The 27,138-nt window shown below is 43.1% G+C and overlaps 1 protein-coding gene across 2 annotated transcripts in view; it reads right to left on the bottom strand.

Annotated features, from left to right (window-relative positions):
- Positions 1-26,310, bottom strand: part of ABHD2 (abhydrolase domain containing 2, acylglycerol lipase) — a 41,749-nt gene extending 15,439 nt beyond the window's left edge. The window contains exons 1-5 of one of the 2 annotated variants that reach the window (XM_074599987.1): positions 26,245-26,310; positions 15,908-15,985; positions 14,846-15,046; positions 4,169-4,344; positions 2,526-2,693 (exon numbers count right to left, since the gene is read on the bottom strand). In XM_074599987.1, coding sequence (XP_074456088.1) covers positions 2,526-2,693; positions 4,169-4,344; positions 14,846-15,039 — 538 coding nt within the window. In that variant the 5' untranslated portion in view covers positions 15,040-15,046; positions 15,908-15,985; positions 26,245-26,310. Of the gene's footprint in view, positions 1-2,525; positions 2,694-4,168; positions 4,345-14,845; positions 15,047-15,907; positions 15,986-26,156 lie in introns of both variants that reach the window. The other variant, XM_074599988.1, reaches the window with a different exon arrangement.
- Between the last annotated feature and the right edge of the window lie 828 nt (positions 26,311-27,138).

The following is a 27,138-nucleotide window of genomic DNA, read 5'->3' as shown; positions in this document are numbered from 1 at the left end:
CCCTTAAGATCATCGAGCCCAACCAAACAACCTACAATCTCTGCCACTAGAGCATGCCCTGAAGTGCCACATCTAGATGTTTCTTAAACACCTCTAGGGATGGTGACTCAATCACCTCCCTGGGCAGGCATTATTACCTTCCCCAGGCAGTTTGTCACTTCTGAACTTAAGTGGGATGTCCGGAAAGCAACTTGCTCCTCTGCTTTTAGCAATACTGCCATGGATCCTTAAATCCATGCTGACGCAGGGAGGTGATGGAGATGCAGAGCTGGCTTGTCAGGACAGAGCCTCCGTGGATTGTTGCAGAGGCTGACTAAGCAGCTGCTTTCTGGAAGCAGAGGGAAGGGTTTAAGCAGAAGCAGCTAGTCCGTTTTAAGCACTGAAGAACTAAATACCTCTACACAGATCTGTTCTGCTCTCAGCTAGCATTCACTTGCATCCCACAGGCTGCAGGTTCTGAAGGATCCAGCTTCTGGCATTACTGGGGTTCTCTGATTGTTTGACAGACTTTAAGGCCTCCACACATGCAACATGTGAGTACCTACACCTATTTCTCCTGCCATTGAGTTTGGGAAAAGGAAACATGAAGAGAAGCAGCTGTAGGACTTACGGCATTAGTACACTGGTATCAACTGTCTATGCACTTTGTTAACTTTCCCATTGGATTTAAGACTGCAAATCGCACAGGAGGCACCACATAAACAGAAATAAAACTCCAGCTATTTATTCCTCAGCTCTATCTTGTGGAACTTGTCCAGGAAGATAAATCTTAAGAGCTGGGATTGTATCCTGTGCCAACCTAACAGTGCTCCACTGTGCTTCACCCCAGCTGTAGCATCCTTGCTAGACATTGGGCTCAGGTTTTGGCTAGTTCTGGAGCAGACTGAGCACCAGGGTTTGCATTTATTTCAGTGATACAGCAGGCTTCTGGCTGAGCATTTCAGCAGGACTTGGGCACTTTCTTGTGAACATTCTTAATGAGCAATTTTCCTCAAGATGACAAATGCTGCCTTGCTCTAGTTTCCTCTGGAAGAAGCCAGCAGTCAAAATACTTTAGTGTTTGATTTTAATAATTTGAGGGCAGCTGGCAACTAGTTCAGAAATCCTAAACTAGAACAGCAATAGGTCAAGCTCGATGTAAAGATAAGAGGATTCAGCAAGTCCCAAATTTAGGCTATTTGTTCCTCAACAAATATGTCAGGATTCCAGCAAAGGCTAGAAGGCCACTAGGATATTTGGGTTGGAGACAGAGTAAAGTCTGCTTATGGTCTTGCTGGCACTCCATTTAACAAGCAACTCTGCCAAGTGATTTACTGTCTTACTCAAAGGAAGTGCTAGGCATTCCTTGCCCTTTCCAAGGCTATAAAAGACTCAGAAAGGTATGTCTCAAGAGCTGCACTGCAGAGTAACTCCCTAAGGCCTAAAGCAAAGCTCCATGGAAGAAAACTCTTGATTTTTATAAAAAAAAAAAAAACCACAGCAAATTCTCTTAGGAGGCCAAGCTTAGTTCCCAAGACGTGGTAGGCTTGAAGCCATTAACAGCCTAGGACCTCAATACAACTTGAGGCACTTGCTATTCCTGAAGTGTTTTCCACTGAGTAGATTTAATAACTATATTTATATTTTGGAAATTTAACTGTCCAAGATAAACATTCAAACTGTTAATCCAAAAACTCTTAGCAGTAACTATCTTGCTTATCTTTAAAAAAGAAAAAAAGAAACCTAACACCAGTCTGCTAAACCCACAATTTGCTCATGACATAATGTACCTACAGATGTTTGCAGTAAAGAGGGACATGAGGGCTCAAGAGAACTCAAGAACAAGCGGATCAGGTCGCAGGCAAGAGGGCCACATTCTACCAAGATCACATTACTCACTAGCAGGGCAGTTAAGAATAGCTAGAGTCACCCTTAACACAGTTCCAAATCCTTTAATTAATTTCTAGGTTTAGAAACATGTCCCTATACTCCAGGAGAAAGCCCAAAATCACGGCAGTTAAGTGCTACTGCTTCTGTAGCTGTACTGTCATACTGTAGAATTGTTGTTGTTCCTTGACATTTGTGTTACATCCAGGGACTTCAATCCTCATGTGTCCCTCCTACGATAGAAATGTATGTTCTGGACAGGCTGGTACAAACTCCTCTCTTATTACATTTTACAAAGCCTCAGAAGTAGTGTTTATCCTTCAGAGCCAGGTTTGCGTCACATTCCACTAAACTGACATTTCAGCATCTCCGAAATCATCTCAGCAGGCTTAGTAGCCACAAGAGCTTTTTTTTTTTTTTCAAAACTGCCTCCTTGATTAGGATACATATAGTAAGAGCTGGGAGAAGAGACAAGCAAAAGCGAATCCCAGTATTAGCCTCCCCTCTTCCTCACATGTAAGTTCAGTTTAGTTCCTAAGAAACAGCACAAAATTATCCTCATTCAGATACAGCAGCTGTGTTATGCTGAAGGAGGCTAATCAAGCCCTAGAAGTTCCACAAGCTTGAAAATAAGTCCCCGGTTGCCATAAAGTACCTACCGTATGTGAACATTCGTGGAGAAGTGAGCTCAATATTTGGTAAGGCTCCTAAGTGATTCAGGACAGCACACCTGTACCCATTTTTCTGCGCATAGTCAACAAAAGTGCGGATATACTGCTTTTCACTGTGGTTAGCAATCCCAGGGCAGATTACCATCGTGACATCCTCTGTGCACAGAAAGAGAGGGAAGTTAAGTAAATGTCACTTCATGCAAATTAAAGAGATTCAGAAGGTTTTCATTTCAGATCCGTGGGAAACCATCTACCAGAAGCAAGCTAAAAATCCTACCAGTCTGCCAAAAATCCAGTACGGGACAGGAGACTAGCAGCTATAGTGCTACAGATGTGAAAGAGTAATTCACATTACAGGAGATGAACAGTTTTCTAACTTCAGGGAAAGCTGCCCAAACAGTTCTACAGGCACTGCCTAGAGACCAAGAGCAAATTCTTCCCTTTGAAGGATGTTTTTGACATTACACATGTTCCGCCTTCTGATAGCCTGTTGTGACTGCTAAGCATACAGAAGCTCTGGTGCTTGTTCATGCACCAAGTAGACTGGCTATGCTATTTTCCCCCCCCCCCCCCCCTCATTTCCTGTGCAGAATTGGGTGTAACACAGATCTTCAAAATGAAGCTTTACTAAGCACAGACATTCTGATCGACTGGCATTAGCCACAAAGCAGATGATGGCTAATCTAATGATATTTGATCTGCTGACACTGATCACTAGTTTAACAAGGTTATAATTTCATCAGCTAAAGAAAGTAATTGTTGTAATTCAAGTAAGCACAATAAATTACATTCAGGATTAGCATATGCGTTTCAAATTAGCCATCAGACTTTGCACTTACATGCAAAGCTCTGACACTTAGCAGCTCTAGCCACTGAATTTTTTGCCTCATTAGGAAAGCACTGCTCAGATTCTCTTCAGTGATAAAGATAACAGTAACTATGAGGATCTCAACATCGCCATACTTAAGAACTCTTTTACTCTTTTTCTGAAGGCCACAGTAACTCAGTTTTAAGTGTTGCAGTTACTACTAGTAACACCAGTAGTAACACTCACTAGTGAGTTTGAAAGGTAAAGAACCACCATGATTTTCTACTTTTTCATGGAGTTCTTGTCATATCTGGACAGTGTGCACATAGAGTTTGTTTTCATGCAGATCTTTAAACAGTCAGTAAAGACTACCAAAAAAAATCTCCCTAGGGGTGAGATAAGGTCTGGTTTCTTTTCCATACACACCAGGCTATGAATAATCCCATACTGCTAGCCTCTGTTTTATGATCCCACAGCCTTAACAGGTAAAGGACACTCCAAACACAAGGCTTACCACCAAGCTTCTCTCTGCCAGCCTCTACTTGAGGCAAAGGTACGGAACATTTCTTCTGCTCCTTAGTCCCCCACCCCTTGCCACAAAGAGTTAGTCTAGTATGGTCTCTCCTGCTGTCCAAGATATAGGTATACAGCAAGACGGACTCCCAGCCTCCGTGTGTTGGTTAGTATTGCTTAGCAGCTCCCTTCCTTTGCCAGAATGAACATCTATCCTTTCTGCTAAATCAAGTAGCAGTGTCCTCATCCATCCCCCAGAGCACAGAACCAGGGTTAGCAGCTAGATGCAGGCAGCAGGTGTTTGACTGACCTCCAATGCAGTGCTCAGACTGCGGCTCAAAGAGATCAAAGGTGGCTGTTGCTCCATCTGGCATTGTGAGGTACTTGCGAAGTCCGTACGGATGTGGTGATCTCACTCTCCCCATTTTTCCATAAAGGGCAGTCTGGATATGTCCACTCTTTCCCCAGATCAGGGGTGGAATGTACCTGGAAGAGGCAGTAATTTAATTGCTTATCCATGCTGTGTTAACAAGCATTGGAGAGCAGATAAGCACCCCCATAACAAATCTCCCTCTTGCTACCAAACATAGTAATAAATACAAAATTGTTTGTGCTATGACTGAACTGGCAGCACTGATCTTTGCAGCCTTACAGAAGGGAGACTGATATACTTTCAAAGCTGAGAAATCAGCACTGACAGCAGCAGAAGCCAAAATCCAGATATTCTTCTGTATTGAAACGTTACATACACAAATGCTTTCCACCAAATACACAGAGATCTTGTGCTTCAGTGAGATTGGGACAGCATGTTGCTAGCTGTAAAAGAAATAGGCTTGTAGACTCCTAGGCAACGCGACAGCTAACCATGACCAAGCTTAATTTTTAATACACAGAATAACTATATATCAGTGAGTAGATAGACTATCGTATTGTAGAATTGATTATTAATATGCAGGTGGTAAGAACAATCCTAAGCAACGTACTGCTCATTTGTCCTTTGTATAGCCCTTACCATGGCCGGCTTAAAACCCAGTCAGGCTGAATCAACAGAACAGTGAATGTAGATAGCAGGCATAAGACAGAATAACAGATAGGAAATAAGTGATTAACTTGGAAAAGGTTGGGCATTCAAAAATACGCATAGGCTAAAGCATATAATTAATAGAATGTCTTAAGTTTCTAAGAAACCTACAGGTAAAGATTGTCTGAAGATGACAAAAGACTGTGGTGACCAGAGACCGTGCGAGTGAGCTGCAACTTCAAAAGGGGAACTGGAACAAGACGATGAAAAGTCACCTGAGGCAGAGGAATTGTACGGACTTTTGAAATTGCTAAAGAATAGAGAAGTGAAAAGCCGTAAGGGAACATCCAGACCCTCTTGGACAGAAATACCAATTATGTAATGTTTGTTTTAACTGTATATATATATGAGATTATTCCTTGTCAGTCTTTGACACTCACTGAGGTGATGGCACAACTCTGAGTTGTTAATAAAGCAAACCTAGAGGTACCCACCGAGTAGTGAAATTCTTTAACACTAGCCAACCAAACTGACTGCCAAAACCTGTAAAATGTTGTAAATCTAATTTAATTGAAACATTGAAGCTGGCTGGGTTGAGCCACACGAACTTGTGTGAACTCTTTACCGTACAAGCCAGTGGCAGAATTCACAGAATTTACTGAAAGTTCTAGAAGACAAAGCCCAAGACTTGCTGGTTGGGATGATTTGACACAGAACTGCTTTTCCCAGTTAAGTGAGGAGCTGGGTACAGGGAGATTTTACCTCTCAAGCAGAGTACAGTAAAGCTGAGAGTGTTTTAAAAGGACCCACCAGAGTTGGCCAAACTCCACTGAATAGTAAATCCCTTTCAACATAAGAAGGGGGACTCTACCAATTATGTTTATTAAAAGCTAGGTGACGAAGCAGAGCAGATTGTCTTACTTTCCCTGGTTTACTGGCCCTCAAAAAAAGACATGGGGGAAAGACAGCTATTAGCTGGAAAGGGTTGAAGGCTTAGTTATCAGGGTTTTTTTTTTTTTTTTTTGAGTACAAGTAGAGCTGCAAGTGGTCTAACAGGAGACATACTGTTACCCACATGGTGCTGGTGGGGAAGTCACCTGGCCACTCTGCAAAGGACAGGCTAAGCCTATGGCTTGAAAAAGATACTTACATCAGCTCTCAACAGGAAAGCGTAAGTGATTTATTGTTTAGGAGAACAGAAGTCCCAGGGGACATGATTCCAATTAAGGAGCTATAAAACTGCTACACAAAGGAAGGTAACCAGAAGAAGCTTGAGAGCTGCTGACACCACCTCAGATCCTGAGATATTAGCGACTCCCTCCCTGTTGTGGTTTTTTGGGCTTCCTGCAATTATTCCTTTCAATTTCCTGAGACCACATGAAGCAGAAATCATGTTCTTTCATGTTTTTTCCCCTGTTCACAGAAAACTAGGCAGCTCGGGGCTCAGATTTACTGCTTAGCCCATAATCCACTAGAATGTGACAGAAACCTTGCCTTTGTGCTCTGACACTACCTACTTACACAGCTGGACCTTCTTCCCATGCCAGCTCTTAGATGTCATATCCACAACTCCCTGTTCCCCCTACACACTCCTCAAAAAAAACCCTTTGTATAAAAATAAGATCTAGGCTCGCTTACCAAAACAAGAGCAGCAGTATGCTCTTCCTCCCTGTTCTCTTCCCTTATCCGTGACAGATTTCTTACAGTCAATGCAACACAGCAGTTCATTGTACAGTTTTACTCAGTTTTTGCAAGTGCTCTTCCCAGGCCCAAAACAGATTTCCACAGAAGTAGACAGCACTTCAATAAAGGCTACAAGAACTGCCAACTGATGCTTGTAACCTTGTAAATTAGCCCTCAGTGCATCTTGAAGTCGATCACTCAATTATAAAGCTTTTCAAAAGAATCTACGTGACACTAGTAGCATTATCTATCTTTTACTAGCCCAGCATCTCTGCACTGGGAGATACGTACTGTAGGTGGCTCTTGCCAGGTGCAATGTGCAGTATGCCAGCCGTGCAGAGATTCGCAGCAATGATGGGGACTGTACGAGCTCATCCTCTGCAATTGCTGGTAGAGATGGAAAGTAGACAGCGGATGCATTCTCATGATTCAAAGTAGATGTGCGTCAGGATACTGCAGTCAATGTAAACAAGGCTGCACAAGAAGAACTACAGATGGTTCTGCTCAAGTCACAGCTCACTGCAGAGAGTTTTCAACAGCAACTATTGTGGCAGATAGAAGAGACACTGCTCTTCTAGCGTAAGAAAAAGCAGCTAGCTTCACCCCAGTCATTTACTTTACGATCAGTTCAGGTCAGTAGCCATACCCAACACTAGACAGTGCTTGACTAGTTTTTTTTGTCTTCTTTCATAGAAGTCCTTTGCAGATGGGTTTTGCTAGCAATTTTTTTTGAAGGGACCTGTCAAATACAACCTATAGTAAGAATCTGCAGCTCTTTTAGAAGACTCAGACATCAACATCATTGCATGGTTTCTAATCTTAGGTTAAGCACCACACATTGGAAAGTTTTGGTGATTCTGTTTCTATACAGTGCTTTTTAAATCAAAGATTATCCTAGGTAAAAACAAAAGTCTTACCCCTTAAGGCTAAGAGGAAAGCAATGTCTCCATCTACAACAGCTAAGTTATACAGCTGTGACTGATTACTGCTACCACCTTGATAAAAAAATATAATCAAGGTTCTCTGCAAGCACCAATCCTTTTCTCGTGATTACCTACAGGTCAGTTTCCAGCTATAAGTTACAGTCATTCAGTGAAATAGATGCAGCAGCACATAGCACAGGATGCTGTTAGAGAGGAGATTAGAAGAGTCTTCAAAGCCTCACCACTACTGCTGGAGTTTAAACGAAGACGAAGGGCTTCAAGCATGCTGCTTAGCCAGAGTGCACTACTTATCACAGTGTGCCTCCTCTCAGGTCACAGCTGGTTTATTTGGGGAAAAAAACCCCAAATTTGCCTTGAAATAACCTGACTGGAAGTTACCTGAAGCACTGATCCTCAGCAAGTCAAACCTTTACACTGCTTTTACATAGGCAAACCCCACATGCAGTTTCATTGAAATGTTCTTCATTAAAGGAAAGACTAAGAGCAAGGCAGGAATCCCTGTCACTCCATCCATAATGATGGACAGATGCTACCTACAGGTTCCACATTTCCATCTGAAGGCTAGAACTGTGTGACATCCTATGGACAAGGATGCATTCACTGCTTGCTCCCTTCAGAGCGCAGAGGCTAGTGTTTCCGAGGATCCTATGGATCAAGCAGTTAAAATGCTCAGCTTATCTTTTACATTAACTCCAGTCAGTTCTTTAAGCATCACACTGCCTGTGGCAAAGATGTGCTAGTGTTAGTCACTCTGCATGTAACTACACTCTTCTAGATAAATATTCAAAGGTCAAGTTCCAGCATGAGTAATGTGCTTAGGACAGTACTCTGATGCAGAGAATTGTTACTTCCACTTAGTCAGACTTAACCTCGTTAAGTATATTTCTGCAGTTTGCACTCAAAGCAATTAAAGCTCTGAAATACATGCAAGTGTCAGAGCAGCAGCTTTTTATTTTGCTTATATTTTCTTTTACTACTGCCCATCAGCCTTTAAGCAATAAGCATATGGCAAGATAGATATCCTAAAATCCCTTAAGTATCCAGGCTCCAGGAGACTGAACATCACAAGACTTCAACAGAGAGGGGGGAAAGAAGTTGCCCAGGTTGTACAGATCTTGGGTAATCCATGAAAAACTAAGACAGGTTAAAACTCATTTTACCAGACTGATGCAAAAGGAGGCAGCTTTTAATTTACTAAGACAAGTTGCCAATCTAACCTACTACAAAGCCTTCACAGCAACAAAGCGATGCCTCTGTACCACTGCATTCCAGTAAAAGCTGTCCTCATCTGATGAATGAGTTTGGCTTTGCAAAGCATCCTTATAACCTACAGCAGAACTGGGCACATGATCTGTCTGTCAGATTATTTCTGTTGACCCTCCATTCTGTCAATGAACAAATCTGTTTTTGAAAGTCTTCATACGAGTGACTTCTATCTACATTTTTGAGACTAAGTCTACAAGAACTTCCAAGACCAAGTACTGAGCATAATAGTGGTAGACTGTAGAGGACTGAAGGACAAGATGTCTTTTTAACCAGAGTTTGTGTGGACCTTCAGCTTGCTTTTACTAAAGCCATACAGAGAGGAGGGCATAAAAAGAACTCTTCAGTCATGAAGGTCATGATACCACACTGGTGAGACAAAAAAGCTAGACAGGAATTATGCAAGTCCTCACCCCCTGAAAGCACAGGTCAGAAAAGCTAAAATTTACTTCAGCTGTATTATGCTAAAGACAATTCTGGAGACATTTTCATACTCGATCCAGCTGAAAAACCCAGCTACCCAGTGCTGACAGCAATTGCAAAATAATCTGTGCTAGCTATGAAGCCAACATTCCTCATGGCAAAGAGCTGAAAAGAGATACTCCTCTGAAACAATCATCCCGTAGGCAGAAGAACATGTACTCAGGCTATTTTTCTTATGGCTTACCTTAGCAAAACAAGCTCTGCAGGGTGTGATACACAGCAACATCAGCTAGATATCATGCAGACTGAGCAACTAAGTAGTATCCATTTTAAGGAGCATTCAAGCGTTACCCCTTAGATTTTTATGCTAAAACTATCACTACTGCTAAATTTAACTATGTCTTCCAAACAAGGCCCCCTCACTCATAAAAGCAGGTGGCTTCCCTCCGGCATTGACATTAAGTAGAAACAGGAAAAGTGTTTGAAGACATGGCAGACTTCAACTTCTCTATAACACCTGCTATAAACTAAAGTGGTTTTGAGAAGCAGTATACTGTAGAGATGATTCCAGTGCAGCAAGTTTCACTGTATGGAGATGATTCACCATGCATTCCTTGGTGTGCCCTGTTCCAGCGAAGCTGCTCACAGATGTACAAGAGCCCAGGCACAGACACCACATGTATAAGCAGTATTTCTAGTGTTCTGCAACAGCGGTTTAGAGATGACAGGAACTGAGCAACCAGCTGGGTGGTGAACAGCCGTCAGGAAGACCTCTTGCCAAAGAGATATATGCATGCCCACACAAGGATGAGGATGGCGTACCACAATAACACAGACAAGCAAGTACTGATAACATAGGAGATCTGAAGGCAAAGTTGTGTTGTACTGGAAACAAAAAAATCTCAGTTTCTGTGAAACAAGAATGGCGTCCCAGTTTGCTCCACACCCAGAGGCTTTCAACTGACTCATTTCCCTGTTTTGATCTGGTCACTGCAATAGACACCAGGCACTGTGAGTAAAGACAAATATTTGAGGCAGTTAGCTATAGCTTCCAGTAACAGGATTCTGCAACAGCAAGCAGACAGGAGAACAGGTCTGGGGATGCCAGTTACTTATTATGAAGGCTGGCTTATACAGCAAAACAAGCACAAGAGTTCATCAGTCTTAACTGGCTAAGTGAATTCACAGCCAGTTACATAAATCTGTTCCCAAGTGTTTATGTTTTAGCTCCAAATACTGCATTTCAGCTGTGCAGCGCAGCCCCACATCTTGATAGGTGGCTGTCCACAACAATGCCTGAGAGCAAGAGAATTCCAAAGTGTTTCACAAACATTCTCCTAGCATTTTAATATTAAAAACAATTCCAACATGTGATTGTAGATTAAGTTTTAGTGGCTCTCAGGCAGCAGATTATGATTTTAGAGCACATACATCACCCAGTATGCAGGAATTTAGGAAAGCAGCAGCTGTATAAGCAGCTCACGCAAAGCACATAAAAACCGTGCTATTTTTATTAGCAAGCATCAGCATTCAGGTCCTCAAAGATCTGAAGTGGAAGTTCAGCAACGGGCTTATTTCTGGAGCATTACTTCATTCCATTTGAGGAGATTAACACTTTAAACGTTAACTCTTACATCAGCTTTGATGTGCTGTAGCACACTGGATACTGATGGCAAGAAGGGCGTCTACAATTTGTGCAAGTCAAGGGATGCCCTGAGAACTGCCACCTGCTTTACAACAGGTTGTTTTTCCCCCCCTTTACATAGCAGTTTGTAGGTATTTAAAGGATGCTTTACAAATCAAACCTTGTTTGAACCTTGTCCCTTATTTGATGCTAGGGAATGCAATTTGACTACTAACCAAGAAGGCTCATCTAGAAGTCTGCAAGGTTCAACCCTCTTCCCCCCCAAATATGTAGAAAGCAGTTTCTTCTGCATCAGCTCGCTAGACTGTTCAATGTGATGAAGACACAGCAAATATGGAAGACATCTTCCTTGCTGATGGAAGCTGGAGAACACAAGACTGCTGTCAATGCCACAGCAGAGCACCTAGTGAGGACTCAGATACTCCTGAGGCTGCTTTTCTCCCCAAGGTCAATGCTTCAATTTACCAATAAGGAGCTGCCATTCTTCTCTACCTCTCAACATGTTCATCTGCCAAAGCTTCACAAGTAATACTGTTCTTCTAGTTTATTATTCTCCTGAAAAGTGTTTCTCCCAGGGTAAAACACTAAGGAGTTGACAGGAATCAAACACTGTTTGCTATCAGATGGAAGAAAAGAACATTGAAAAGCTTGAAGCCAGCTTTTCTGACTACTTGTCTCCTTGCATCTAGGAGAAGAGCAATGACAGTGCAAAAGAGTCTTCTGGTACCAGGCAGCCTTATCCAGTATAGGTTACTGTGCAAACAAAGGATAAGAAGGATCTAGGCTGGATCTTTGACAGTGTTTACCAACAGGCTTGACAGTCATCTACCTCAATCTTTGAGGAACTTGCCTTTATTAATGATAAAACTGTGCAGACAGCAAGGATAATTATTTTCTGTAAGGATGACACTTGTCCCAGAACTCTACAGGAATACAGATACACATGCACACTTGATGGCAGAAGAAATTGGGAACAGCCAAAAAGAGTCTCTAGCCTAGTAAAGCAAGCACTGGCCAAATTTGTCTTCATGAACCAAAGAGCCAATGCTGCATTTCTACAGGAATAAGCAGATGGCAGACTTTCTACATCAATTTGAAAGACAGGAAAAGGAGACAGCTGCAGCCAGGGGTCAGGCCCGAGTGCTTGGGGGCACCAATAGCTGTGCTGATTTGCAAGAGCTTCCATGCAAGAAACAGTTCTTTGAATGGAAGAGGGTCCAATTATGCTACTCTACTTGGTAAGCCAGAGCACAGAGCTGGACAAGGCAGAAGGGAAATAAAGAGGTAAGAAAACATGAGCTCTAGAAAGTCAGAGTCTTTTGCTTACCAGCGTTTGATCGATACGTAGAAAGCTTCTAGCAGTTTAAAGAATTGTAAAAAGCAGTACTAACATCTGCAAGTACAAGGTACCTGGCACACAGCCATCTCAGGCAGTTTTACTGTCCAAAGCTCTTTAATTATTCATCTACCACCACTTGGCTTACTGAATGACACTACGGGTACAACGTATTGAATAAGTCTATAGGTGAAGATACTGCCATGAGGGGGGAAATAAAGTCCAAAAATGTTTTTACCAAGTATTTTTGAATAGCTGCACAGATAGAATAACTTTACTTACTTCTGCTTTCTCCCTGCCACCCTGTTTTTCCCAACAATAGCTTCACCCCTTCGACCCTTAAAAAATACAGGAGCTGAACAAACCAGGTCTGAAAGCCAGTTCACAGCTGCCCAGAAGAATTGGTCTCATAATAGATCTTACAACAAACCCAGTCCTGATATAACAGAAGGGATTGCTGGGCTACTTATTTTGCTTTCATGGTAGAATTTGAAAAGAGCTGCTTAATCAGCTTTCCTAGCACTCTGAATAATTAGCAAGTAATCAAAGCCTTACAAGATTTTTCAGTGGAGTTTGGCACAAGCCACTTTCACATAGCTTTTTGCTAATTAGTCCTACAAAATATTCAGGCAAATTGCAGGAATTTAAGTATATCTGTTCCCCTTTAGTCTCCAGGTGACTTTCATGCCTAAAGACAGGGTTTCTTTGATTTTTCTTTAATTTCTATATTGAAAGAAGTCTGTGATAACATCAACAGAATAGCAAAAAAAAAAAAATCACATACACATGATCTTACAGAGCTGTCTTTCCTGCAAGCCCATTCAATGCCCAACAACAATTATATCCCTGTCTCCCCTAAATAAGTATACAGGTAATAAGACTGAAAAATTACCTATTGATACGTTTTATTCTAGTTTGTTTCAGCTGAGTTTGTTTCCTGGGGTCACACAAGCCCTTCAGGCAATGTTCTGCCCAAGAACCATGTGTTGGAAATCACTGCTATGGTTTTCAGAGAAGCTGGAAAGCCTGAGCCCTGAGCTGATCCAGAGAAAGCAAACAACCCAGGGCTGCACACTATTAACACAATACTAGGGTTCTGCAAGAAGCTCTTCACTTCTGCAATTAATGCACAACAGATGTATCACAAGTTTTAGACATGTTCTGCATTTTCACTCCTTTGGGAACGCTTTGTTCTGCAACTGAGTGAAAGTCAAGAACATGACTGTAATACAGTAGTGCTAGGAGCTTGCGCCATGAGAACAGAGCTGAAACAGGAGTAAAATGGACTCTGAATTAGCTTGCAGTCTGTTTCCAAAGATTAGCTTGACACTAATATGCCTTTAAGACTGGTAATCAGCACAGCTTCATGCTTGCTCTTTCATTGACTAGGGACACATCAATTTGGAGTGCCAACACTGAGAAGACAAGTCTCTAAGATAAACTAAGGAGGTTCTAGTTGATTGGTATTTTCTAGGGAAGTAACTGCTTTGCAGTTAAGTCACTAGTCATAATCAAGAATCCAATTTCAATGCTCAGCTTTAACACGTACTTATGTTACTACCAAACTTAGAGTGCAACAGGGAACCCTCTTTTTGTCTTTAAAACAGCTAATGCTTTGTTTCCTCTAAGAGTTTACAGATCCTATGGCCTAAGATCTTACACCTTATGTAACCAAGAAGTTTACAGATCCTATGGCCTAAGATCTTACACCTTATGTAACCAAGGCACCAAAAACAGCACCACTAAAAGCCTCTCATCTCCCCTAGAATGACTATCCTTAAGTCAGCTTGACTTTTGAGATCCAAAGGGAAGGTTCATGCAGCTGCACTGAGTGCTTACTAGATAATTGATGTATTTAGGGCTTCTAAATAGGACTTGCAAGTTTTCAAAGTGATTGCAGAAGAGAAATACTGTAATCAAAGTCCTTGTCCCTCCAAAGCCTCCTGAAATTGTAATAAATGCTTCATATTATTGGTGAAAGTGAGGGCAGCTGCACTGATTCTGGAAGTCCCAGAATGGAAGGTCAAGGATCAGCCTGCTCAAATACACAGTTGACATAAGGTGAATTTGAAAGTGGACTCAAGAGGCTTAGAGCTGGCCAGTACATCATTACTTTATTAAACTAGTTATGATGATGTGCTCTACCCAGTAATAGGTTTCATTAGTCTTCAATCAACTTAAGATAATTCAAATAAGAGCAGGCACTTTAAAACTAACAGCCATCCCCGTGTTCATAATAAGTGCACAGACACACCATGAGAACATTCTCTTCCTGTGAGCCCCAACAGATTTCTTCCCTAATAGAAAGGGAAGTACCTGAACAGGAACAAGTGCTGACTGTATCCATCCCTCCCCCATTTCCACAGCCAGTGGGCTATATAGTGCTGGTACAGTACAATATTAGCACACAGCTACTATACAGAGAGGCAGGGATGACTTTTTCCCATATATCCATAGAGAGCCCAGCACAAGATGACTTGGTCCTAAACCCAAGTACCTGGGACACTAACAATAATTAAATGCTTCACTTGGAACATGTTTATTTTCTCAAGACAATACTCTAACATTCACTTGTGCTCAGGTTTAAGAAACACACTAGGCAGAAGAATGGTTAAGTGCAGCTCTTCTCCCTATAACACAGGTCAACATGGAAAAAAAAATATACTACTTACTCTTTGGTCAGAAGTGGGCAGGATTTGAGTAGAAAGCGGGCCAAAGCAGAGTCCTGGTAAATGAGTTCAGGAGGGGCAGTTGGGCTTTTTAAATTTAAGCAGCGAACAATAACATAAAGAACAGCAGCAACTGCAGCTAGCTTTACCCCATCAAACACTGCTGGCAGCTCAGGGGTTTCCAACATTGCACTCATTTTGAGCCTGGAGATAAAAAACAATATTAAAGCTTTTTGCAATATACTGTTGGATATTAATATCAATTGCCATGTTAAATATAAGACTGTGCCAACCAACTAAATTTGTCAGTAAACACTGCTACAAATATGCTAGCATATTAACTCAGACTAGCAACTTTTAAGATGAAAGGAAGTTTATTTTGTACTGCTTTAAAAACCCTGTCCGCCACAAGAAATAGAAACTGGATGGAGATTTATTCCTAATCAGTGCTGCACTAGAACTGCAACAGCATCTCAGGTGTCAAACCCTACAGTCTGCAGCCAGTCGATACTTTCAGGATCTTGGCCAAGACTATCCGGCTCAAATAGAAGCCAAGTGAAAAGCCAGGTTATAGAGGCACATCAGCAGCTTTGGACATGTGTTTCTTTCCAGATGTACAAGCCAAGCTTGAAAAGGAGAATTTGAAAGAACTAGTGCGTTAGTTCCTCAGCCTGAATTTTGCAACTCCATGACAATACTGGTACTAACTCCTGCATGTATTTAAAGTGGTCACTTTATGTACCACAGAGTTCAGCATTTCTTTTAATTCACTGTAGTTCTGCAGCTGAAGGAGAACTAGATTAATATCTAGCCTGTCAAGAGCTTTAAAGTAAAGGAAGTAGAGGACGGGAGAGAACTAAAACCCTTACAATATAACAACATCCTTCCAGCTTGAAATCAAATTCTTGAACTGATCCAGCTTCTTTTGAACCTACGGTTCAATAGCTGGCTGCAGTTATTACAGGGACATTTCATCCACGTTGAAGGGGCAGGTTTTTCCCTGGGTCTTTCCTGAGCCACATGGGTAACCCAAGTAAGATAGTAAACTGCTGAGTCAAGTCTTACCAATTTCACTTTTTCTTCAAACTAGAAATAATTGCCAGTCCTCAGTAGAACAGTCACCGTCTGGATCTACGTGCTACCCTGTGAGGAGAGAAAACACAAATTGATTATTACTGATAAGGCTGCACCTCTCAGCTGGAAGGAAAAAACATAAATTTATACAGAGGTCCCATTGCAGACATTGCAACTGATTTGTATATTCAGTCACAACTGCTCCAACTCTGATCCATCTGCATCACAAACCTCTTGCCTATGGACAGATTCCAGACTACATCAGTTGCCTCCAGCATATTAGTTTATCTGCAGTATGCAAATATAACTTCATGAGTAGAGACACAAAGCAGTAATGAAAAAATCAGTGCAACTTCAGAGGAAAGCCAAGCTATGAGCTTCCAGAAGACCACACAGTTACCATCTTTGCAAGACAGTGACACTGTCCCCAGCTGCAAACACTATTCAAATCCCTTCCTATTTAAAAGGCTAGAAGTGCCAGGCTACTGTTCTTCTCAACTTTGTGCAGTATCTACACTGTTACTGAAGTGTGAAGCCAGTCTGAAAGAAGTTTCCTGCTACTTTTACTCAGGCTTAGACAGGCAGCTCACTCCTACAGATGGAAGCTTGTAAACAGTCTCTGCTTGTTCCCACACTTGATTTTTTTAGGAAGTTACAACATATCACACTTCCACAAGATGATGAGAGCCACCAGGAGACTCAGATAGAGCCACCTAATTAACACTAGTGCACAAACACCAAGGCTTGTTACAAGAATTTGATGATGCCAGTAACAGAGAGACAGCTTTCGGCCTTTAACCATAAAAATGTAAGCAACATTTACAATTAGAACTGTATTTCCTACAGGCACAACTAAACCAATGGGGAATCGGAGCTTCCAGGAAAAAGCTCCAGAACAGTCTGCTCTCTACTGCGGCTGCTGCTTCCAACTCAGAACATACCCCAACAGAACAGGCCATACCAAAGCCTTAATAGTCCTCCTAGCAGGAAGAAAAAACCTCGCAAGTACATTCTGTACTCAATGCTGCTACACCAAAATCCCTTGGAAGAAAACAAGTCTGACATCAGCTATTGATTAACAGCATGCAGGCAACCTGCAAGTTTTTGCCACCATAACCGTCTGCATTGCAGGAGAACAGAGGATGAGGAAAGCAGAGACATTTAATATTGGACAACTCTGAAGCTTTTATTTTCTGATTCTGAGCTTCATAGTAGCAGGGAGAGAGAAGCAGGCTACAAAGCCGTTCATTCTTCTAATCAGAAGGTTACATTGGCATCATGTGTCTCAATGATGAATTCGAGTACAACGTTCAGCTATAGTATGTTAGCTCACTTCCATGCTTAGTAAACTTTCACCAACGCTACCACCAACCGCATAGGAGACATCAGGCAAACTACAGCAATGGCTTCTCCAGGGAAGGTACAACCAGCAGAAGAGTGGATTGAATTCCTGAACAATTGCTGACTCAAGGACAACCAGGTGCTTGAGTAAGACTTCCCCAGCTAAAACTCCCAGAAGTTCTTCCGTTGGCACCTTCCCTTCCTTGTTTTATTTAGAAAATTAATAAAGACACTGATACAAGAGTTACCTAATACCTTCCTGCCACCTGGATTTTAGTCTATTTGCTGTTTACTGCTTTCACAGCATTAGTGAATTTGTTAAAAATAAAACTGGGCACGATTAGTCATTAACATTTTGTACTAGTGACTCAGTATAACTGATCCAACTAAGCTGTATCTCGCTGAGAGTCTTCCCTCCCACATAATCTTCAGATTATAAACATACGACCTCTCTTTGATACTTCTATATCTAGTTTTTGCCTGTTGCTACCTTAAAAAAGCATACCAGCTTGGAGTTACTTTCAGAAAAAACAGCTGTTGGTAGGCAGGATTATCCTTTGACACTTGCGAACTAGTATTTTTCCCTCTTAGACAGTCTGAATACACATTCACTGAACATACACACTTCAAACAAGTGCTAGAGGTTCATGTATTTGTCAGGATCTTTACCTAAAAGCTCAGGTCAGCCTGTGTACAGCTAACACGAAGTTGGCACTGCTGTTGCACAGCTGTCTGCAGTGATTAACTAGGCAGCGGGTCTCGTCCAAGGCGGCTAGATTGGTGAACTCCATGCCCTATGGATCCAGCTGTGGCACTTCAGGGCCTTCCTCAAGAGTCTGATATTTCTGAAGGCCTAAACAGACCTGTCTCAGACAGGGAAGATTTGCAGGGGCTGAGCCAGAGCACTTTGCTCTAAAATTTTAAGTGTTTAGCTTACCGAAATGGATTAGAGAGCTCTGCCTCTAATCACATAAGACAAATGCCTCCGTATTTACGAACGGGGATGAGGTCACCTTGCTTCTGTTTTGTTAAACCCTTTTTGCATTGACCCAATAAACTTTTCTGTTTACAAAAAAGGACAGATAACCAGTGTTGAGCCAGTCAAATTTTAATCTAGAATCTCTTCTAAATGGGTCAGCATTAATATAAACAGATAAACATTTGTGCTTTTCTGTACACAGGACACTAGATTCACTTTTGGCAGGCTAGACAAAATTAGCAAGAACCAGTAAGTATATTACTGGAAGCAATCAAGCCTGACTTTTCACCTGTCACAGGGTTTGAGATCCACATTGAGGAACACAAAGAAGTTGAAGCTCTTGAGGCCAACAATGTTATTTTGAAGCACCTGAAGTATACAATTCCTTTTTTAAAAATCACTTAAAGGCATGACAGCCCCAAAGACTGACAGTCTTTTCAAGCAATATTCTTAAGTCCCATTTGTGACTGAGGAGTAACTTTAAAATCAATTACTGGAGAGCAAGTGCTGGATTTGCAGAATCTTTTCATTTGCCCTTTCATCACAGAATAAAAAGCTGAAATTCATGTTAAAGGAAACACTTCAGCACTACTGTTAGCAGAGTGCACCTCACCTGTGCAAGTACAATGAGAAAAGTCCCATGTCTCCCCTTTCCAGACAGGAATAGAAACAAGTACAACAAAAGCTAGTAGAGCTACAGCAAATTCCTTTTGTATCCTTTCAAAGATGCTGAGTTTTGGAAAAGCCATCACCAAGATATTTACTTGTACAGTAAGATTTGTTGTCAGTCATGACTTCACCGAGACCCGTATACATTTCTGTTTCAGGTTGCCTGAGGAGAGGAGACACTTCCAAGGACAGAAGTCACTTCACCCTGTGACTCATGGCACACACAGGATTTGGTAGCTACCAAGCATTACTGCTCCTCCACCCATGCCAAAGCTGAGTCTGACTCTGCACACTGGAAAGCCAACATTAAAAAAAAACCAAAGACATTAAAGGAAGCCACTCCCCTACGGTCCTTCCCTCAGGCCTTTTAATGAGCAACTGAAAGCCTGGGAGACTCATTTCACTGAAGCATTACAAGCGCTTTGGGCTAAAGTGAAGCTACAACTATATGGAACTGCCCACAGACAAGAGTAAAGATAGCCTCTTTAAAAGGAGCTCCACTAGCAAGACATTTATGCTCCATTACATTCACTGAAGAATCTTGAAGGAATCCTGTTTCCAGGAATGGCAGTTTGATACAAAAGTTTCCTGCATGCCCTCCCACCAGTGAGTGTTCTGGCTCACTAGTGCTTTCAGAGCTCAGCTGGACACCAAAACACTGGAGCATACCTGGCCAACACTGAAAGCACTTAAAAATCCCCTTTCCTATCCTTTTACAGCTTCTACCAAGTGGTGTAACTCCCTCTCTCTTCCCCACTAAGATTCAGAAGAGCCAAAGAGGCTGTGTCTAGACAAATTAAGCAGACAGACTTCGTTAACTAACTTATCAGACATTTCTTGGACTGGTTTTGCTTATTTGTAGTGCCTGCTTGGAGAATAAAACTCTGAAAGCAAATCTGCTAGACAAGAGTAAAGTAAAAAAACCCTGCTTTAAAGTAGAGCTGTGTCTAGGCAGATTCAGACCAGAAATAAGCAGTGTTCCCCTCAGCTTTTTGAAGGGGGAAGAAGGACGGCTGTTTCACTGAAGTTAGTTCTTTAGGGAACGTTTCCAGGAAATAAATCATCTTTAATATCAGCCTAACTTAATGCCTCTTATGAAAGATATGCTGCAAAACCAAAGTTACAGGCCTGTCACTACCAGGTAAGATATTTAGAACCACATTATGGAGAAGGGAACTTTATTAAGGAAAGGGTGGAAAGCCAGAGCACTACAAAAGCTTTTAACAAAGCTGAGTTTTATGCCAGCATATTATTCGAATCTCACGCCAGGAAGTGTACAAGAAGTGTCACACTGCTGAGCCTTCAATGGTTTAAATGCAGAGGAAGATGTTTAGAGACCATCCAGTTGAAAACATACATAGGGAATTCCCCACCTGGGAAAGGCTCTGAAGCAATGTGAATGACAGGAAAGGCTGCCAGATCAAGTTTTTGTAGAGCACCAGAGGACAGTCTGAAGTCACACAAGCTACATAAGTACAAGAATCTGTGCTAGAGGAATCATGAAAAAACTCAAGTTTTATTGTGGAGTCCTATACCCTGCTTTCTACCCAGCACTTTTTGTGTATAAGAGGTTTTCATTTTTTATGGAAAAAAAGTGTTAAGCCTAAACTGCTACTTTAAGGTCTCCAAAGAATATTAGGGCCACACTGGTCTATGCCTCATCAGTTTCGGCACACAACGCAAGGCATCACAGTGCTTATTTCAAGACTGGCATCTAACCAAGCTTACCCCAAGCAGAACCTCCTATTATCTTCAGTCATAGCTCAGAAGCAAACACTGAGATCATCTCGATGTATCACTTGGTACTTCTGGCCATTTAAAACAGCCAATTAAGTCTCAGACCTCAAAGCACAGAGGGTATAATTAAGAATTAGCTGAGCACTTCAAGCACTTAAGCTTAGGTTTTCAGGAGATGTGGCCATGAGAGATAAAGTGCAGTCCTCACCAGTCAGCAGGAGTCTGGCAAAGCCCACCGCAGTTTTGTTGTCAAACATCTGACAGATTTTTATCTCCAAATAAAGAGGTCACACTGACACGTCCCATCACAAGGATGCTTAAAAGACCATTACTTGGACAGCACACAGAAGTCCTTGGTGCAAATCCCTCTGCCTTGTGCCAGAGCCAGCACCCAGGCCAGGATTTGGCCGGTCAGTGAATATACAAAGCAGCAGCTTCTGTTTACACCATGTTCCAACAAGAATTTCCTGGCTGGTGCCTTCACTAGAATTTGACCTTTTCATCAGATACATTACTTGGCTCATATACAGAATTTAGAGGTACTCTGAGGTTACAGAGACAAAGTTCATAGCATCAGGTACCACGGGCACAGCCAGAAAGACAGGTGTCTTTAACTGGAGCTTTTTCTCCTTTTTTCACTTTGAGAAGTCCTACACCTTCAGAGCAGAAGGCAAGCACCAAAAGAGGGCTGGGTGTACATGCCAAGGCAGCTTGCTTACGAACGCACCTGAGAATCATTCTATAGGGCCAAAGACTCCTTAGGTCTTTCACTTCCCCAAGAAGGCTGATGTAGTCAACAAAGCCTTGAATTTCACTTCCTTCCAACTACAGGAACTGCTTTTGTTTCTTCATATCATCATTTTAACTACTCAAAATGGCTCTACTGCATGACAGGCAGCTTTTGTATATTATCCAAGAAGGTTGCTATGTAGACTCCCTGTCTGTCACCTTATCTGGTTCCTGCTTATCACAGATGGATTGAAAAAACACTGCATTAGCTTTTATTGCACACACCTGACATACAATATTAACTAAGAACAAGACAAGGCTCAGATGACTCCACAGAAATCAATTAATTGCATCTTATCTTAAAGGAAAGGCTCATGTTATTTAAGCAAACAATTATTGGATTACTGCAGAGACTTAGGACTTTGTCACACCCCAACCGCTGCCTTATGGAACTACATGGCAGAGCTTCAGCTCCTTGTAGAAGACGCCAAGCTTACTTTTAGGTACTGAGAGAAAAGAAATACTGGCTAACACCTTTCCAGTCTTACAGCATTAGCAGGTGCCACTTGCCTACCACATAACCCTGTGTGTCACCAGGCAGCATTAATCTCAAGGGAAGAAGTGGAATAAACACATTGCAGACAACTCGACAATCTATGCTCAGTAGTTTGAGGGAATGCTGCTAGCATCAAGCCACAGATAGCTAAGTGAGCTAATACAAACTGTATAACAGACCAACCTCCCTGAAGGAGTCTGCTCTATTCCTTCACTATATTTTGAAATGCAGCATCATACTGTTAGAGCCTCAGACTCCAACCCCTCCATCCCCACAGGGTCACAGAGCTCAGGTGTACATATCACAGGAGCAGCCCAAAGTCCAAGCACATCACAGCTGTTTGCTCAGCTACAGGGTACACAGCTGAGTAAGTGGGAAGTACACTCCGCACCAGACTGGCTGCACAACAGGGAAAGATCTTGTATCAACAAAGCACACGTTACGACAGCTAAGAGAACTTTATTCAAGACGAGTTCAGCTGAAGCAGTCTGAAAACACCTAGATCTGGACATGATCAAAAGCTGAGGTGGCACTTCACCCTCAGGTCTTCAAACACCTTGCTTAATTTCTTTCCCCTGTTGAGCAGCTCTGTTCCACAGCAGTACAGCAGATTTGCAGAGTCATTCTCTCAGAGTCTGTCCATGACAGATAGAAGGTTCACGCTGGAGAAGTTTAATTCACATGATTACATTAAAAAACGAAGCAACAACATTTTAGGACATAAGAACCAAATGCAAAGAGACAGGACCTGACCAACACACAGCTACCACTACTGCAGACTACTCAAGTTCTAGCAAACAATGATTAAAACAGAAGTTTTGGAGCACTGCAGCAGTCACCAGCAACTCAAAATTTGAAGAGCCACACGCTGAATCTGAGTGGGAGGTTAGGGATATTACAGGCACATCTTAGGACGTTTTTTCCTTACCTCTTACAAGAATGTTCACTGTAAATGACTGTGGATCTGCTTGTTTCACTTAGTACAATCTTTCATAGTCACATATGCCCAACCAACGCTTTACAGAACTGGGTGTTCTAGTTAAGGGACGGCCAGGCTTGAACACCCTCACCATTAATTTTTCTAGAACCTGCACCTCTATGCAAAAGCATCTTTGAAGACGTAAGTAAGTTTAGAAGCAAGACAAATTATTGAACAGTGAACCCCTCACTAGCAGCCAGTCAATTGTCCTACGTGACCCTTTCTATGAGGAGCCCCTATTAAGCTGTTTGAGTACTCAGTGCCCTGAATAGGGCTGTCGCTCAATTATTAGCAACGAGTACATCAGAAGTTTCAAAAGGGTTTGGTGTTTGCAGGAGCTCAGTCCTCAGGAAGTTGTCACTGCCATTTATTTTAGTCATACCGAACCCATGATGATGAAAAACTCAAGTATTTCTCAACAGTAGAGTAAGTGGTAGGCAACCACACTTCCCGATCAGCCTAGAGATACATAAGGAAATCTTCTGTACATCGCCAAGTATGACACTTCCTTCCATTGCCATTACCTTTAACGGAGCACAGGCATCTGGTTTGTACAGAACTGCTTTGCAAAGCATTTTGAATCCCTACTGCCTGATGCTGACAGAGTAAGGCTGGCAGTCAGAGACAATCTTTATTATCAACTCAACTGATATAGCTGGAGAAAAGACAAGCCCTTGGGCACACAAGGCTTCCTAGAGCTAAAAGAGGCTAAGATAGCATCATTGCCACCCACATATGTTGGGCAAGTGGGACTTTGCTTCTCCGTAAGAAGGAGAGATTGCCTTCGCACATTGAAATTAAGTCAACTGTTTGGTACTGAACTTAATCAGCTGAGTTTGATCAGTTTTTTTTTAAATGCATGTAAGATTAATCTTCACAAGCTATTTAGGCTGAAGAAGGGCAAATACTTGCACAGAAGTTCAGCTGATTTACAGTACACATTAAGAACAGCAATTCAGAGCTATAACACACATGAACTATGATCTTCCAGAGAAGCTCAAAAGAGTAGATGAAAATGCCAATATACTAGCAGAAGTATGATGATTTAGGCTTCTGCTGAAAAGTCCAAGACACCAGTTTCAGGCTGGTGTCTGCATCTCTTAACAGGTATTACAAGCACCAAGGACCCCAGCACCAACACCTCGACTAGAAACTTTACTAAATTCTGTTTTTTCTTAACTTAATCCAAGTTCTGGCACTACCAGAACTGGCAGCATGAAAATAAGGATGAAGAGGCCAGAGAAACAGAGCAAGAAATGGGAGTAACAGAGCAACGTGAATCCAGCAGCACCCCGGACATTTCCATTACTGAGTGAGGTTAAACTACAACTACAGGAGGTTTGAATCACCGTGCTAAAGCCACCATTTTCTATAGTACAGCAAATCACATCTAAAAGTACAGTTGGTACTTAGTAGATTTGGATAACCTCTCCATATGCCTGTGTCAAGGAAAAATGATGTTATTCTGCCATCTTTCCTTCCCAATACCACATCCCAGAACACTGACTATTTCAGTGTGTTAATCTCTGCATTTTCACATGGCAAGTTTAATAATGCAGCTTTATGAAACACTAAAAGCCTAAGCTGCTATTCATTCCCTGAATAGAAAAATATAGCTTTTACAAGAGTAGAACAAGTTAATATTTAAGTTTAACTTCTTCAGAATCAGTTTTGCAAGATGGAAGGTTTTATCCCCTGCCTTCATGTCTTTTCCACCTCTAGAAAAGGCACAATCTTAGGTCAGCCTCATGCTCTATGCAGCTAATTCACTCAGTAACTCAAAGGACCTCCCTGTGCAAAAGCTGAAATACAACTATTCTTAAGAATAAGGCAGGAGAATAGAAGAACCCAAATATTAGCTCTTTTTTAATAGCCTTCCTGTTTCCAACTCTTGACTTTGAGACCGAAATAAACGATGGCTAGAATAATAAGAAAGGCTGCATGTCCACTGATACAAGAAAAGACAAGAGAATTTATTCAGACTTCTCTTGTGATATGAGAGCTAAGCAAGCATCTAGGAATGAAGGTGAAGTAGATGAACCAAGAAGAGATAACAACAGAACAACCAAAGACTAGTTGTCAATAACACAACTCCCTGCAAAAGAAATAAACATTATCAAAGAAGGTCTGAAAGTGAGATATCACAAATGCAAACAGCTGAACTGTGCATTCTATAAACACCATACCAGTGATGACTAGAACACGTCAACCTAACCAATATTACAAACATGGCTGAGCATGATAATCATTGATAAACAAGGCATGTAAGATGAACACACTGTACCACTTAGCTGATTAATAAGCCACAAACATTTATTACAGAAGCAGGCACCAGTGCTGTGGAAGCCAAACAGCAATTTGTAAGAGGCAGACAGGAATCTTTAGCACTAACCACACCAGTGACAATTGTACATCAACAATAAGAGGAAGGTGTTATGAATTCTCTGAAGAGACCTGCATGAGAATGCAACTACAGAATGCAATCCCTCCAGTCATAACTGTGGGGATAAAGCTGCTGCTAACATACCCCTTTTAAAGGGTTAGTGTCAGGTGAGGAATTTCACCAGCTGTAATAAAGCCACTGCGATAGATATAGCTACCTGTCCTGTACTGGAGTAAGTCACAAGCTATACATGAAGTTGTTGAATTAATTGGACAGTATCCTGTCACTCAGGCTAAGAAGCAGGTATATAGTACACACAACAAAAGAAAGTCTAAAGTTATTGCAACATGCTAGTAGCGCTGTCAAGACCCAGAAGCGTGAGTAAGAGAGAAGAGCCTCATTTAGGGGGAGCCGTGTGAGCTGCCGGCCAGAACTCACCTGGCTCTAACTCCCCTGAGCGTCATCCCCTCGGGATGGGCTCCCCACCTCAGCCTTCACCTGCTGCCAGCACAGCCCGCTCTCACACCACCGCTTTCCTCACCCTGCACAACCTCGCACCTCCACGAAGCCACGGGGAAGGCCGTCACGGCACCACCAACTGCACGGCCCTTCCAACCGGGCCAGGAACCCAACCGAGCAGCACCGGGAAGGGACCGGATCGCAGACCGCCACAGCCAGGCCAGGCCAAACCTCACCGCAGGGCTACCCCCGCCTCCACCCCAGGAAATAAACACATAAGGCAAGCCTGCTGCAGAAAATAAACAGAAAGAAAGCGCCTGAGCGGGCAGGGGGAACCTGAGGAGCACCGCTGACCGCCCAGTGCCTGACAGACTCGGCCGCGGCCCAACGCCCCCTCAGGCCCCGTACCGCTGAGAGGCGGATGGGGAGGCAGCCCCGGCCGCCGTCGCCCCCTCAGCCCGGCGGGGAACGGGATCCCGGAGCGGTGGTGCCTCACCTGCGGGCCCAGTCAAGCAGCACAACCACCGACAACCTCCACCGTCTGCACCCGCCCCGCTACCCGCGGCCCCTTAGCGACCGCCCTCGCCCTCCCATTGGCCGCCCCGCCGCTCTCGCCCAAACCCGCGCGCGGATTGGGCGGGACCGCGGGAGGAGGGCGGGAGCTGCCTGCGCGGGCGCTAATTGGCTGGTAGCGAGGCAGAGGGGCGGGACAGCGCCGTTCCGTTGGCTCGGGCACCTCTCAGTCAGGCGGAGGGTGGTGATTGGCGTCCGCGGGCGGGGCGAGGCTGCCGGCGCCTGAGGGGAGCGGCGGCTGCCGGCGCCATGACAGAGCGGGGCCGCCACGGGGCGGCGGGGAGCGGTGGGTGGAGGAGCAGCCGCATCCTGCTGCCGGAGCCCGAAACCCTGCCGCGGGGGGGAGGCAGCCTGGGGAGCCGCTCCAGCGGAGGTGCATGTTTACCCCTCAGTGGTGCGGGGCTCGGTGGTACTGAGGGCCGGATGGGCCAAAAACCTCTCCAGCCTGGCACAAGCCGCTGATAATCCATCTAAGTGTGCCCAGGTGCTGAGTACTGGTCACATAATAGTACCTTGCAATCAAAACTCATTTAGAAACGATATCTTGGAGCCTTAAAAATGGTGGCTGGGCCTTCAAGAGGCAGATTTCGTTTCCTGTGGGTGCCCTGGCCACCTCCCTGGGGCAAACCTGGCAGTGGGGGTGCAAGCTGGGACCACCCCTAGGGCCTTGCCAGCAGGAGCGAAGGGGTCTTCCCCCAGCCCCTCAGAGGCAGAGGAACGCCCACCCAGTTTCATCCCACCAAGTGGGATATGTGACAGGGACAGCAAAATGGAGCCTGTCATCTGGAAGGCACTGGAGGAAAACAAATAAAAAATG

The sequence above is a fragment of the Larus michahellis genome, chromosome 9 (genome assembly GCF_964199755.1).
Source record: "Larus michahellis chromosome 9, bLarMic1.1, whole genome shotgun sequence".
Classification (NCBI taxonomy): Eukaryota; Metazoa; Chordata; class Aves; order Charadriiformes; family Laridae; genus Larus; species Larus michahellis.
Note: the sequence above shows the minus strand (reverse complement) of the source record. Positions and strands in the feature narration are given on the sequence as shown.